This window comes from Erpetoichthys calabaricus, chromosome 1 (genome assembly GCF_900747795.2).
Source record: "Erpetoichthys calabaricus chromosome 1, fErpCal1.3, whole genome shotgun sequence".
NCBI lineage: Eukaryota > Metazoa > Chordata > Cladistia > Polypteriformes > Polypteridae > Erpetoichthys > Erpetoichthys calabaricus.
The window spans coordinates 63,771,040-63,787,508 of NC_041394.2; the positions used below are offsets into that span (position 1 = coordinate 63,771,040).

General features: G+C 39.6%; 1 protein-coding gene across 1 annotated transcript in view; it reads right to left on the minus strand.

Moving 5' to 3' along the window:
• Nucleotides 1-361: 361 nt before the first annotated feature.
• LOC114663141 (major histocompatibility complex class I-related gene protein-like) overlaps nucleotides 362-16,469 on the minus strand; it is a 42,452-nt gene continuing 26,344 nt past the window's right edge. The window contains exons 5-7 of the mRNA XM_051918866.1: nucleotides 13,656-13,775; nucleotides 712-735; nucleotides 362-405 (exon numbers count right to left, since the gene is read on the minus strand). Of these exons, the coding sequence (XP_051774826.1) occupies nucleotides 362-405; nucleotides 712-735; nucleotides 13,656-13,775 (188 nt within the window). The remainder of the gene's footprint in view (nucleotides 406-711; nucleotides 736-13,655; nucleotides 13,776-16,469) is intronic.

The window sequence follows — 16,469 nt, forward strand, 5'->3', positions numbered from 1 at the left end:
CAAGGCTGGAGTATGACCATTTATAGGCTAATGAGGACTTAAAAGCACATGAACATCAGACTCTAGCCAAATACACCTTTAAGGAAAGAGAATATCCTCTTCAAAGCTGCCTTTGAGAGGAAATAAATGAAGTTGGTTAAATGAAGTTCCCTGATAAGAGAAATGTAGAAAGAGTGGAAAGATTGAATGTTACATAGTAGTATTTGAGCATCTATCTTGACTGGCCTCAGTCCTATGTGGTTTGGGGGACTGGCATTTTTTTATTCAATATCAGGTGGCAGTAGGTGCGATCCATACCATAATATATATTTTAAAATATCCTGTTTCAAATATAATTAATGATTCATTTTAAAACAATAACTTATTTCTTACCATTGGGGTCACTTTGCCCAGCATGACTGGTTTCTGTGAAAACAGTAAAAATTGAATCAGTTAACACTGTCATGTTTTGGTCTCTGATATTAGTTTTGTGCAGGATAGGAAAGCCACAAAAACCACCTGAAGCTCTCAAGCATAACTGGAGCTTGACTTTGTTGCGTAGCCACTGGTCTATTTTTTAGAGCTGCCAACCTGTTAGTTTACTTTTCAGAAACCAATCACATATCACAGCATTATGTTGACCTTGCAGCTGAAGCTTATTGTATAGCTGCTGGCTATTAATAGTCAAACTTTGCAGTTCCCAAGCAAGTTTTCAAAACAAACATTACTTACCAAAAGGATTCTTTGGGCCACTCCCTGTAAAGACACAAAAATATATGTCAAGATCTGAGTGAAGACAGCCTGGGGTGGACAGTAGCTTAAATGGGACATAGATGCATGGTAAGTTCTAACTCAAGCCAACAAATCTACACGTTTCCACATTAGAGTATCACTTGGCTTTCCTAACTGGGCTTACTTAGACTCTAATTAAAGGAGCAGGGCAACTTAAATAATATGAAGAATCATGGGCTGAACATCATTTACATTCTACAGTACTTTCTCTTTTCTACCCTCACTTCTGGGCTTTAATCCAATATGACCCATCTTTGGAACTGCTTGTAGCACCCTGTTTGAACATGCTGTTCAGTCAGCTGTCCCCTTCTTGGTTTAGGAAATCCATTCTGGATTTGATGAACAAGCTATTGGACTTTCTAGTTATGAAACACTATACTTGGCTTATGCCATAAATAAGTTTAGGCAACCGTAAATTGACCTGGTGTGAAGACATTTTAAAGAGTTTGTCCTCTGATGGACTAACAACCAACTCGTCTGGTGATAGTCCACACTTTGTTCTTGATGCTACTTGAATAGTCTGCAGCCACCAAAGCCCTGAAGTGTATGTATTGAAATGAGCTCAATTTAGTGCATTGTGCTTAATGTCATATTGTATAACGAATTGCATTTGTTGCTAATCCCACTGGTACAGAAACATTGAAAATTCAGTAGCAATACAGTAGGTTGTTCAAGAATGCATTATACATAAACTACTAAACAATTGAAATAAATATCAATAAAAGTACAACAGCATCAACTTATAATGTAAATATCAAGCACACAAATATTGTTATGGCTACCCAAGGTCTCTTACTTGCATTACATGTGCTATTTGTAATAGATTATATGAAGTACTGTAATGGTGTTAGCACTAGTCACCACCACCACCATCACCTTTTTCTTTTCTCTGTGGTGGCATTCTGCTGGTCAAAGTAGCTGGTCAAAGTATTCTGCAGGTGCCTTTGATTTAGGGGAGGATGTGGATGATCCAAACCAGTGAAAAGACATGCTACATTAAATCATTCTGGACAGTAAGTCACCGCAATAATCATAAACTGTATAACATTCATGTATTGCAAAATGCCTGTTTGCTGTGAAGTCTTTTGGCCTTAGAACCCCTAGAGGTTTATTTCATTTCCTTCCTAGCCAAATGGCCATAACATCAGACTTTAGCCATTTTAACTAGTAGAGACTTAAGACATGCATGTTGTTAATGCTTGATTCTATTAAGGATTCTCCCATTTTTAGTTTATTTTTGTATTGTTTGTTTATTCGTATTATCTATGTTTATTTATTTATAATTATAACTCTTCTACTTCTTGTAAAGTTCTTTGATCTACATACAGTGATCCCTCGCTATATCGCGCTTCGCCTTTCGCGGCTTCACTCCATCGCGGATTTTATATGTAAGCATATTTATATATATATATAGCGGATTTTTCGCTGCTTCGCGGGTTTCTGCGGACAATGGGTCTTTTAATTTCTGGTACATGCTTCCTCAGTTGGTTTGCCCAGTTGATTTCATACAAGGGACGCTATTGGCAGATGGCTGAGAAGCTACCCAACTTACTTTCTCTCTCTCTCTCTCTCTCTCTCTCTCTCTCTCTCTCTCTCTCTTGCGCTGACGTAGGGGGGTGTGAGCAGGGGGGCTGTGTGCAGCTGCTTCCTGAAGGATATGCTGCACGGTGCTTCGCATACTTAAAAGCTCAAAGGGCACGTATTGATTTTTGACTTTGTTTTTCTGTGGCTCTCTCTCTTTCTCTTCCTGCTCCTGACGGAGGGGGTGTGAGCTGCCGCCTTCAACAGCTTTGTACCGGCGGTGCTTCGCATACTTAAAAGCCAAAAAGCCCTATTGATTTTTTTTTGACTGCTTGCTTTGCACTCCTTTGAAAAGGAAGATATGTTTGCATTCTTTTAATTGTGAGACAGAACTGTCATCTCTGTCTTGTCATGGAGCACAGTTTAAACTTTTGAAAAAGAGACAAATGTTTGTTTGCAGTGTTTGAATAACGTTCCTGTCTCTCTACAACCTCCTGTGTTTCTGCGCAAATCTGTGACCCAAGCATGGCATTCTAAAAATAACCATATAAACATATGGTTTCTACTTCGCGGATTTTCCTATTTCGCGGGTGGCTCTGGAACGCAACCCCCGCGATGGAGGAGGGATTACTGTATTTATAAAAATGTGTTCAAAAATGTTGTAATCCAACCACCAAGTTGAGGAATTCATTTTATTCCAATGACAATTCCAAATTTTATAGAATTTTTACAGAGTAGTCATTGGAATAATATAGTGACCATTTCAGGAGGACTTGAACTAGAAGAATGTGACATATACAAAGGGTTCCAGACAATCTAAGTACTTGAGCAGCACAATGGTCAGTAACATCAAATCAGTAGTTCAAATGGATGAAGTGCAGACACAAATGGAAGGATTGTGAACATTAGTATTGTCTAAATACTGTATATTCAAACCCAGCCACAGGGGATGCATAAACCAGTGTGTTTTTTCATGCCGGTCCCAAGCCCAGATAAATGGGGAGGGTTACGTCAGGAAGGGCATCCGGTGTAAAATTTTGCCAAATCAATATGCAGACAACAATACAAATTTCCATACCAGATCGTTCAAGCCCCGGGTTAACAACGACTGCCACCAGTACTGTTAGCCAACAGGATGCTGGCGGAAATTGGGGAACTGTTGGCCGAAGAAGGAGAATAAGAGGGGGAAGAAGTATCCGGAGGCAGGAGGAGAGGAGGAAAGTAAAGAGAGTGGAACTGAGGGTAGGAACTTTGAATGTTGGCAGTATGACTGGTAAGGGGAGAGAGTTAGCAGATATGATGGAGAGAAGGAAGGTTGATATATTGTGCTTGCAAGAGACTAAATGGAAGGGTTAGTAAGGCCAGGTGGATTGGAGGTAGATTCAAATTGCTCTATCATGGTGTGGATGGGAGGAGAAATGGGGTAGGAGTTATCCTGAAGGAACAGTATGTCAAGAGTGTTTTGGAGGTGAAAAGAGTGTCAGACAGAGTAATGAATATGAAGCTGGAAATTGGAGGCGTGATGATGAATGCTTTTAGTGCATATGCACAGCAAGTTGGGTGTACAATGGGTGAGAAAGAAGATTTTTGGACAGAGTTGGATGAAGTGATGAACAGTGTACCCAAGGGACAGAAAGTGGTGATTGGAGCGGATTTCAATGGGCATGTTGGTGAAGGGAACAGTGGAGACGAGGAGGTGATGGGTAGGTGTGGTGTCAAGGAGAGGAATGAAGAAGGTCAGAGGATAGTGGATTTTGCCAAAAGGATGGGCATGGCTGTGGTGAATACATATTTTAAGAAGAGGGAGGAACATAGGGTTATGTACAAGAGTGGAGGAAGATGCACACAGGTAGATGACATCCTATGCAGAAGAGCTGATCTGAAGTAGATTGAAGACTGCAAATGTGGTGGCAGGGGAAAGTGTAGTTAAGCAGCATAGGATGGTGGTCTGTAGGATGACGTTGGAGATCAAGAAGAGGGAGAGAGTGAGGGCAGAGCCAAGAGAGAAGAGGTTGGATGATGTGGAGATAATGAATCAGGAAGTGCAACGGATTAGCAAGGAGGAAGTAAGGACAGCTATGAAGAGGATGAAAAATGGAAAGGCCGTTGGTCCAGATGACATACCTATGGAAGCATGGAGGTGTTTAGGAGAGATGGCAGTGGAGTTTTTAACCAGATTGTTTAATGGAATCTTGGAAAGTGAGAGGATGGCTGAGGAGTGGAGAAGAAGTGTACTGGTGCCGATATTTAAGAATAAGAGATGTGCAGGACTGCAGTAACTACAGGGGAATAAAATTGATGAGCCACAGCATGAAGTTATGGGAAAGAGTAGTGGAAGCTAGGTTAAGAATTGAGGTGATGATTAGTGAGCAGCAGTATGGTTTCATGCCAAGAAAGAGGACCACAGATGCAATGTTTGCTCTGAGGATGATGATGGAGAAGTTTAGAGAAGGCCAGAAGGAGTTGCATTACGTCTTTGTGGACCTGGAGACAGCATATGACAGGGTGCCTCGAGAGGAGCTGTGGTATTGTATGAGGAAGTCGGGAGTGGCAGAGAAGTACGTAAGAATTGTACAGGATATGTACGAGGGAAGTGTGACACTAGTGAGGTCTGTGGTAGGAGTGACGGAAGCATTCAAGTTGGAGGTGGAATTACATTAGGGATTAGCTCTGAGCCCTTTCTTATTTGCAATGGTGATGGACAGATTGACAGACGAGATTAGACAGGAGTCCCCGTGGACTATGATGTTTGCTGATGACATCGTGATCTGTAGCAATAGTAGGGAGCAGGCTGAGGAGAACCTGGAGAGATGGAGATATGCTCTAGAGAGGAGAGGAATGAAGGTCAGTAGGAACAAGACAGAATACATGTGTGTAAATGAGAGGGAGGTCAGTGGAATGGTGAGGATGCAGGGAGTAGAGTTGGTGAAGGTGGATGAGTTTAAATACTTGGGATCAACAGTACAGAGTAATGGGGATTGTGGAAGAGAGGTGAAAAAGAGTGCAGGCAGGGTGGAATGGGTGAAGAAGAGTGTCAGGAGTAATTTGTGACAGACGGGTATCAGCAAGAGTGAAAGGGAAGGTCTACAGGACGGTAGTGAGACCAGCTATGTTATATGGGTTAGAGATGGTGGCACTGACCAGAAAACAGGAGACAGAGCTGGAGGTGGCAGAGTTAAAGATGCTAAGATTTGCACTGGGTGTGATGAGGATGGATAGGATTAGAAATTAGTACATTGGAGGATCAGCTCAAGTTGGGCGGTTGGGAGACAAAGTCAGAGAGGCGAGATTGCGTTGGTTTGGACATGTGCAGAGGAGAGATGCTGGGTATATTGGGAGAAGGATGCTAAGGATAGAGCTGCCAGGGAAAAGGAAAAGAGGAAGGCCTAAGCGAAGGTTTATGGATGTGGTGAGAGAGGACATGCAGGTGATGGGTGTAACAGAACAAGATGCAGAGGATGGAAAGATATGGAAGAAGATGATCCACTGTGGCAACCCCTAACAGGAGCAGCCAAAAGAAGAAGAAGAAGAAGAAGATACTGTATATTCAATCTTTTAACAACTGGAGCACAAGTAGCATACAACGTGATTTGTGCTAGATATGAAATGGAAATAAAAGATATGTTGCTGCGTCTACATTTAAATAATATGTATGTAGTTGATACTGTACTGCTTTTACCACATTCATCATGGTGTGCTACCTTCAGATATCTGAGCAAAAGTCAAATTGCTTAGTGAATGTTACAGTCTATTATTGTTTGACTTGGCTGTTGTAGATGTGACAGTTAATGTACATTCAAATGTAGCTCTGACAATGAACATTTTTGTATATAGTGGCCACTGGTCTAGTTAGACTATTAAAATGTCATTGTGGAAAAAAAGATGGTACTTATTTGTCTTCTGTTGTGGATGTACGGAAGTGTTCAGTGAAGTGGAAAAGCTGCAAATGGAAAAGAAAAGTTCTGACTGGCATGTTCTCTGTAATGTATCCTTATCTCTGTTTATCCTGAATGCTGTAAATATACAGCTCAGTAGCGACATGTTGGTAGTGTGTTGTGTCTTTTTAAGCAGCTGATGTCAAAGACAATCATCTCAAGCTTGAGATACCTCCACTGAAAATGCTGCAGAAACCAAATAAACACCACTTAAGAATTGCATTCACAAAAGTTTTTAGATTGCTCCTGAGTAGTGAAAAATAATTTTTCACATTTAAAAAGTATGAAATATTTGGGGACTTTTCTGGATTTTGCTGTTCTTAAATAAAATGAGTAATAAGCAGTTAAATTATGGAAATTCTATTTTAATTACATTTACTCATTTTGCAATATTTGCAATATTCTAGATAAAAATTGGAATTAGACTATAAACAAATGACACAATCTTACCTTTAATTTCTTGTAAAGCCTTTCCTGCAAAAAGAGAAAATTTAATGTTTTCACTGAAAAAATGGTTTTCAGCAAATATTGTTGCTTCTCTTTATTGAATTGATAAATACATATATTTCAGGATGCAGGGGGCACAGGTCAAACATGGGCCACATTCACTGACATAATCATACTCAGTTGCACCGGGCCAACTTAGAATCACCAATCAATGTCTTTAGTTTTATTTAACTATTTTATTGAACTTTTTCCATTACCTTTGGGGGTCAGGGTGCAGGGTCAGCACCCCAGAGCAATTTTCAGGTTAATGGCCTTGCTCAAGGGCCCAATGGAGTAGGATCCCTTCTGGGAGTAACTTCCAGATACCAGCACAGATCCTTAGCCACAGAACCACTGCTCTGCCCTAAGAGCATAGAATGAAGACAAGGTCCTCCAGGATGCGAACCCGGGGCTCTCTAACACCAGGTGGCAGTGATAGTTTGGAAAGTAAATCACAGTGCTAAGGAATAAAGTTTTTATCTCCAAATGGAAGCAGTAATGACACATATATTCAACCATGGGGAAACCTATTTATTCTTGTAAGCAGAAGAAATGATTGCATATTTGACTATAAGTTATCACTGAGATATCCTTTAGTTGAGCAAAACTGATTTAATGATAGCAGAATTGCAAACTTACAATTTAACCAAATTACATTGTAAAGTATAAGGGAGCTTGTAATCTGGTCATTAACAATACTGTTCCAAAGTAATAGATAAAATAGAAGCAAGCCTCTCCTAATAAAGACATTTAAACTGCCATATAAAGCACCGATTTTATTATTTTTAAACAATAAGCATACATTTTCAAAGTGCATCTCTCAATGTGTTTGTTGCCTTAATAATTTGAACTTAATAATACAAAAGGAACTTTGAACAATAATTACTAAAATAAATGTAGCCATCTGTCTTTTAGACCCAGTCCTAAAAAAGAAAGTCAAACACTTTGTATCTGTTACAGACACTATTATGTTTAATAAATAAATATTTTCAGGCATTAATTTGAAATAATTAAAATTCCTGTTTCTGACAAAAAAGAAAAATAAAAAATGTATGACTTGGTATCTCATAATCGAAGTTTCCTGTTATAATCTTCATATTTCAGTATTTCCTTGTTTGCAATATGTGACACAGGGTCACGGGGGTCTGCTGGAGCCAATCCCAGCCAACACAGGGCACAAGGCAGGAAACAATCCTGGGCAGGGTGCCAACCCACCGCAGGACACACACAAACACACCCACACACCAAGCACACACTAGGGTCAATTTAGAATTGCCAATCCACCTAACCTGCATGTCTTTGGACTGTGGGAGGAAACCGGAGCGCCTGGAGGAAACCCACGCAGACATGGGGAGAACATGCAAACTCCACGCAGGGAGGACCCGGGAAGCGAACCCGGGTCCCCAGGTCTCCCAACTGCGAGGCAGCAGCGCTACCCACTGCGCCACCGTGCCGCCCACTGTTACTATCTTTTTGAATTTATTAATTTTAAATGATTGGTTTTGGATATCATTGCTGTGCCATTTTGTGTATTTTTTAGCAGTTGTTTTATGTTACTTTTTTGTGGTCAAGGCCAAGATGTTTTGGCAACTGGTATTATTCTTTCCCCCCCCCCCCCCAACACCTCTTTAATGACCACTCTTTTGTCTTTACCTTTTTTTGCTTCAACTTCCTTATCCTTCTTCAAAACCCTTTGAGATTTTTTTGTCCAGCATTTTTCATCATAATAATTATCACATAACTATGATTTATTGTATGCTTGATTTGCTTTGGAGGAAAGAACAGATTTGAAAAGGTCCCTGGCAATAATAATAATAATAATAAATACTCCTAAGAATAACCTGGGTTTGCTCCCTGGGTCCTCCCTGTGTGGAGTTTGCATGTTCTCCCCGTGTCTGCGTGAGTTTCCTCCGGGTGCTCCGGTTTCCTTCCACAGTCCAAAGACAGGCAGGTTAGGTGCATTGGCGATTCTAAATTGTCCCTAGTGTGTGTGTGTGTGTGTGTACCCTGCGGTGGGCTGGCGCCCTGTCCAGGGATTTGTTCCTGCCTTGCGCCCTGTGTTGGCTGGGATTGGCTCCAGCAGACCCCCGTGACCTTGTAGTTAGGATATAGCGGGTTGGAAAATGACTGACTGACAGACTCCTAAGAATATCTGATCAATTCTGTGTCTCTGACCACCATGTCATAAACCCAACACTTACCCTAATATTCACTAGAAATTGGAAGTAAGAGATCTTTATGAGAAATCATGCTCTACATTTTGATTTATTCTGCAGAAACAGGCTTCCGTACATCTTTATGGTGAATTCAGATTTAAACCTGTGCATAAAGTACTGCAGTGATGCAAAAGGCAGTGCACTGAATTGTTGGGAACAGGTGGGAGCAAGAGATACAAAAGCAAAAAGTGTTGTAATTAAACAGGCAGAGGTCAAAGCCAGAAAACGCAAAAATAACTGAACACTGAAGCCAAAGCATTAGCTAAAAATTAAAGTTGAAAAGGCCTGTCTAAGAAAGGAAGTTAGATATTGCCATGAAAGAGTTTCTTGTACTGATTAAAGTCTCGAATACAAGCAGTAGCACACTGACATCTTAAATTCCATCTGGGTGATCATTTAGCTATACCTTACCAAAATTCCAGCAAATTAGTAAATTAACTTGACAATAAGAATGTATATATCCTGAAAATGACCAATAGAGTGCTAAAAAGGCATACAAAATTTTAAAAGCAGTAACAAAACACAGAATTATTATTACACATAATAGTAATTACTGCGGTGGGTTGGCACCCTGCCTGGGATTGGTTCCCTGCCTTGTGCCCTGTGTTGGCTGGGATTGGCTCCAGCAGACCCCCATGACCCTGTGTTCGGATTCAGCGGGTTGGATAATGGATGGATAATAGTAATTAGAATATCTTCCAACTAAACCATTGGTTAAAGGTGGAGAAAATGCTAATATGTGCAGCAATACTAAAAATAAAAACTGTGAAGGAAGATTAGCTACCTTCCTCCTTCCCCTGGTACAAGACACAGGCTTTCCAAAAGCCAGTATAAGAGAGAGTTCACCTAGATGGCGTAATGAACAAACACAGGTGTGACTGACAAGATGTTTGCTCTCCTGAAGAATATTCTCATTTGCATCAGAATTAGTCACATATTAAAGGCAAACTTTACCAAAACAGAATTCTTAACAAACATGTCAATAAAATTAGTTTAATGCCTAGAACACAAATAAATGCATCTATTAAACACATTCCCTCTACTTCAGGGGGATTTGGTGGAATGGCAGAGCTTGTTCTAGCAACAATATCTGCCTTGAGAACACCTAATTAGACCTGCATTTTCCTTAGAGTAGGGCAATACAATTTCAAAAATCAGTAAAATCTTATGTCTTCATACATTTGGGAAGGGGGTGTTGAGGTTGCTGCAGCAACACCCTACAGGACGATACCTTAGACTTTTATTTTCAGTAATGTTGTTAAGGTCCTGGGTCCTCCCTGCATGGAATTTGCATGTTCTTCCTGTGTTCATGTGGGTGTCCTTCAGTCTAAAGCAGTTTCTCCCAAACTCGGTCCTGGGGAACGTCTGTGGCTGCAGGTTTTTGTTCCAACCGGATTCCTAATCAGTGACAACACCTGATAGCACTGATCTCATTTAATTAGCTTTTTTTTTTCTTTTATTCGACATTCAGAAAAGCATAGCAGCATGAATTTTACATTTATAAGACATTTAAAAATATTTCTGCTTTTGCTATAGATTTAAATGCTTAATTCTCTTTTGTTGATTTCATTATACTTTGCCCTTTCTCTGTGCAGTTTTTCCCCCTTCGTTGTATCTTAATAATGACAATTTAAAACGAGCAGAGCAGACACCCAGGCAAACAACACTAAATAATGAAAGGCTGCAAGTACTTTAGAGTCAGACCACACTAATGAGTAAATAATGGATTAATTAAACAATTAGAACACCTAGAAAAGTAGAATGAAAATCAAGATGAAAATATTGTTAATAAGAATAAAAAAATACATTATTCCTATATAACTGCTTGGTACATTTTAATATATATATATATATTTTTTTAGCAAACTTAGTTTTCTAATTTCTGTATTATTCCCTAAACACAGAATTTGGGAAATATCAGTTCACTTAATTAGCCCAGGGGTTCAATTAAAAACAGAAGCTGGTTGGAACAAAAACCTGCAGCCACAGGGGTTCCCCAGGACCGAGTTTGGGAAACACTGGTCTAAAGACATGCAGATTTGGTGGATTGTAGACACTAAATTGACCCTAGTGTGTGTGTGTGTGTGTGTGTGTGTGTGTGTGTGTGTGTGTGTGTGTGTGTGTGTGTGTGTGTGTGGTGTGTGTGTGTGTGTGTGTGTGTGTTTGTGAAGTGTGTGTGTGCTCATCCTGCAGTGGACTGGTACCCTGTCCAGGGGTTTGTTCCTGCCTATATGTGCTGGGTTTAGCCTCCAGCCCCCCTCAACCCTGATCAGGATGCAGCAGGTTTAGACAAAGTCATGGCATTAGTATTGTATGGTATGCTATGCTGTGGTATAGTATGGAATGGTAAGAATCTATTTTAAAATTGTTCAAATGTAAAATAGAACTCATGCCAATATACAGTGGGCTCAGAAAGTATTCAGATCTCTTCACATTCTGCACACTTTATGATGTTGAAGATTTCATTGTAAATGGATTTACCCTCAGTAATCCATAATGACAAAGTAAAACCATGTTTTCAAAAAGGTTTGCAAATTTCTTAAAAATCAAAATCATAAATCGCTCATTTATGTAAGTATCCAGAACATTAATTCAGTGCTCCGTAAAAGCCCCTTAGGCAGGGACAGAAGTCTTTCTGAATTCACTGTGTATTTGTTAAAACAGTGGCAGGAAAACTTGGCAGTTATTGCTTTAGATAATTTATTGAGAGAACTGCTAGGTTTGGAAAATAGCTGAATACATTAATTGAATTTCTCTTCTTCATGAAAAAAGTCTTCATGTTGTGGTTGTAATTTGCTGACATTCATTATTTAGAAATGTTATTACTACTTAATATTTCTGCAACTCTTGTTTTTCAGACATATTCCTTCAGTTTCAGCTTCTTGCTATTCCCTTAGCTCTAACAAGGGTGTGTAGTGAAGGTACAGTCATATGAAAAAGTTTGGGAACCCCTCTTAATTCTTTGGATTTTTGTTTATCATTGGCTGAGCTTTCAAAGTAGCAACTTCCTTTTAATATATGACATGCCTTATGGAAACAGTAGTATTTCAGCAGTGGCATTAAGTGTATTGGATTAACAGAAAATATGCATCATAACAAAATCAGACAGGTGCATAAATTTGTGCACCCCAACAGAGATATTACATCAATACTTAGTTGAGCCTCCTTTTGCAAATATAACAGCCTCTAGACGCCTCCTATAGCCTTTGATGAGTGTCTGAATTCTGGATGGAGGTATTGTTGACCATTCTTCCATACAAAATCTCACCAGTTGAGTAAAATTTGATGGCTGCCGAGCATGGACAGACTGCTTCAAATCATCACATAGATTTTCGATGATATTCAAGACAGGGGACTGTGACGGCCATTCCAGAACATTGTACTTCTCCCTCTGCATGAATGCCTTTGTAGATTTCGAACTGTGTTTTGGGTCATTGTCTTGTTGGAATATCCAACCCCTGCGTAACTTCAACTTTGTGACTGATGATTGAACATTATCCTGAAGAATTTGTTGATATTGGGTTGAATTCATCTGACTCTCAACTTTAACAAGGGCCCCAGTCCCTGAACTAGCCACACAGCCCCACTGCATGATGGTACCTCCACAAAATTTGACAGAAGGTAGCAGGTGTTTTTCTTGGAATGCAGTGTTCTTCTTCTGCCATGCAAAGCGCTTTTTGTTATGACCAAATAACTTAATTTTTGTCTCATCAGTCCAAAGCACTTTGTTCCAAAATGAATCTGGCTTGCCTAAATGAGCATTTGCATACAACAAGTTACTCTGTTTGTGGTGTGAGTTAAGAAAGGTCTTCTTTCTCATCACCCTGCGATACAGATGTTCTTTGTGCAAATTGCACTGAATTGTACAACGATGTACAGATACACCATCTGCAGCAAGATGTTCTTGCAGGTCTTTGGAGGTGATCTGTGGGTTGTCTGTAACCATTCTCACAATCATGCGCATATGCCGCTCCTGTATTTTTCTTGGTCTGCCAGACCTGGGTTTAACAGCAACTGTGCCTGTGGCCTTCCATTTCCTAATTACAGTTTAAACCTCAGATAGCTTTTTGTAGCCTTTCCCTAAACCATGATACTCAACAATCTTTGTTTTCAGATCTTTTGAGAGTTGCTTTGAGGATCCCATGCTGTCACTTTCAGAGAAGAGTCAAAGGGAAGCACAGCTTGCAATTGACCACCTTAAATACCTTTTCTCATGATTGGACACACCTGTCTATGAAGTTCAAGGCTTAATGAGCTAATCCATCCAATTTGGTGTTGCAAGTAATCAGTATTGAGCAGTTACATGCAATCAAATCAGCAAAGTTACAAGGGGACCCAAATTTTTGCACAGCCAGTTTTTCACATTTGATTTAATTTCATACAACTAAATACTGCTTCACTAAAAATCTTTGTTTGGAAAACACCCCAGTACTCAGATGTTCCTAGGAAATGAAAGACATACCACTGTTATCTTTTTTGTTGAAAGTAGAGTCAATTATTATGCAGGCTGAGAGGGGTTCCCAAACTTTTGCATATGCCTGTATTAGTCCTTATTGTATCAGTCCTGGATCTGAGATTTCTTTGTTACACACTGAATTTAATTGATCTTATTCTTATCATATTTTCACTCTCACACACTTCTCATCAACATGGAAATGACCAAGCTAAAATAATAACAGATACAAATTGTGTAAATTCATGTTTCCCCTCTCTCCCAGTGTCTTACCCTTCATCCTTTGCCTTAGATGTAATACAATTGCAACTCCTACTCCCAGCACCACCATCCCCACAACTGCTGCAGTCACCGCATCTGATTGGACGCTTTTTTCAGAGGAGATTCTTCGCTCTGTAATACAAGCATGCTGTAGTCAGAAACCTCATCTGTGCCATATCTTGTGTTCATTTAATAAAGCCAAAAACCTGTGCTACCTCAGATAAGACATGTGAGGAAAAAACATTTACCTTTTCTTAACCCCCTTCACACCTTTCAGAACTACAAATGACTGTTTTCTTAATTACAAGCTGCAAATCTGAATCACAAGTAGATGAGTAGTACTGGGATTTTGAAGTGGAGCAGAGGATTGGGCTTCAGTGCTATTTATTCCTTGATTACAAAAGATTGGATACATTAATAAAAAAAGGAAAGACATGAGAAAAACAAAAAAAAATTCACTAAAATATAATTTTTGCTTAAGGTGTTGCGCTGAGTTTTCTTTGCAGTTTTCACTATAATCCAGGATAAGTAGAGTTTAAAACAAACTGAAGACCACTACATAAAGAATGCTTGATGAAATGGAAACTGCAATAAAGTGAAACATAACTGACACCAGTAGTACCTCCTTTTAAATAAAAAAAACAAGAACTTTACCCGTAGATTCTCAGATCATGTATGGAGGTCTATTATATATATACAGTATATACAGGTATATAAAGAACACAGAGGTATTTTTGACCTCCTGGAAGTAATAGCAAAGGAGCGGATGAAAACAGAATCCACTAAACCTGATGGTGGATTTTAGGAGGACCAAGCCCCTCATGGACCCCGTGATCATCAGAGGTGACTGTATGCAGAGGGTGCAGACATATAAATACCTGGGAGTGCAGCTGGATGATAACTTGGACTGGACTGCCAATACTGGTGCTCTGTGCAAGAAAGGACAGAGCCGACTATACTTCCTTAGAAGGCTGGTGTCTTTCAAAATCTGCAATAAGATGCTGCAGATGTTCTATCAGACGGTTGTGGCGAGCACCCTCTTCTACGTGGTGGTGTGCTGGGGAGGCAGCATAAAGAAGAGGGACGCCTCACGCCTGGACAAACTGGTGAGGACGGCAGGCTCTATTGTAAGCACAGAGCTGGACAGTTTGACATCTGTGGCAGAGCGACGGGCACTGAGCAGGCTCCTGTCAATCATGGAGAATTCACTGCATCCACTGAACAGTATCATCTCCAGACAGAGGAGCAGCTTCAGCGGCAGACTGCTGTCAATGTCCTGCTCCACTGACAGACTGAGGAGATCGTTCATACCCACACTATGCAACTCTTCAATTCCACCCTGGGGGGTAAACGTTAACATTATACAAAGTTATTGTCTGTTATACCTGCATTTTTATCATTCTTTAATTTAATATTGTTTTTTATCAATATGCCGCTGCTGGAGTATGTGAATTTCATCCATCCATCCATTATCCAACCTGCTATATCCTAACTGCAGGGTCATGGGGGGTCTGCTGGAGCCAATCCCAGCTAACACAGGGCGCAAGGCAGGAAACAAACCCCGGGAGATTAATAAAGTATCTATCTATCTATCTATCTATCTATCTATCTATCTATCTATCTATCTATCTATCTATCTATCTATCTATCTATCTATCTATCTATCTATCTATCAAGGAAACTGGCCACCTCAGTTCAACATTGCACATGACATAAATCTTGTACAGCTTACACTGTCAAAATTGTTACCTCGATTAGACCCTACTTGCATCTTCAAGTGTGTGCATGCTTTGTCCATATGTTTTTGCGGTGCCAAAGCTTATTCTGTACTGGACTCATATTTTTGCCTACTTATTGAGTCCTGCTCTACAGCTTCTATTCCACTGTGTTATGTAATACTAGACAGAGCACCATTCATCTTTGAGCACTCAGGTGCAATGGCCTTCACTAACCTACAATAGTATTGTCTCATTGTGCTCAGTAGGTAGAATCCTATCATGTCTACTACATGAGAATGGGAAAGAGGTGAATTGCATTGCATACTTGTGAATGTGTTGTCATTTACTACACTGCTTGTTTTAAATCGAACAAAAACATTAGCAGGTAGACTTATCTTGCTTAACTGGAAGATCCCAACCCACCTTTTACAAGTTAGTGGGTAACTGATGTTCTGCAGTATACTTTTTGCAATTGGAAAAAATCAAATTCTCACTTAGAGGAGAAAGGGACATTTTCCCTTCTTTTTCATTTTTCCTAACTATTTTTGCCCATGATCCTCTCTTTCTCTTGAGTGGAGGTTGAATTCTGTTTTATTGCTTTCCTTTGTTTTTCTTTTAATTTTCTGTTCTCCTAGTTTTATAAAAATCATTTGTTGTATAAGTTTGACTAGATTGTATGCAATGTTGTTCTCTTCAAATAAATAATAATAATAATAATTAAACCTAATAAAAATATTAAAAGAAAAAATATTTGTATTTTCTCAATCAGCATAGCATAGAATAAAGGAAACTTTAGTATCCTTCTGTCTTGCCTAAGTGTTATCCATCAATGAAAAGGCAAATAAGCTTTTAGGAATCTGCGGAACAAGCAAGACAAATTAATATAACATGCAAATAATCTGTTTTTCCAAAGTTGTCAGGCTCTAAGTTCAGTTCAGTTCAGCTGAATTGAGTTCAATTTATTCTTGAATAGGGCACTTCATTCACAAGCCCATGATATTGTCTGTTTTTGGAACAATGATACAGTAGCATCATTTGGCCCTTCTCTTGCAACCAAAGCTTCTGGATCAGTTTGTATCTTTCCTTAATTTCTGAATTGGATTAAATG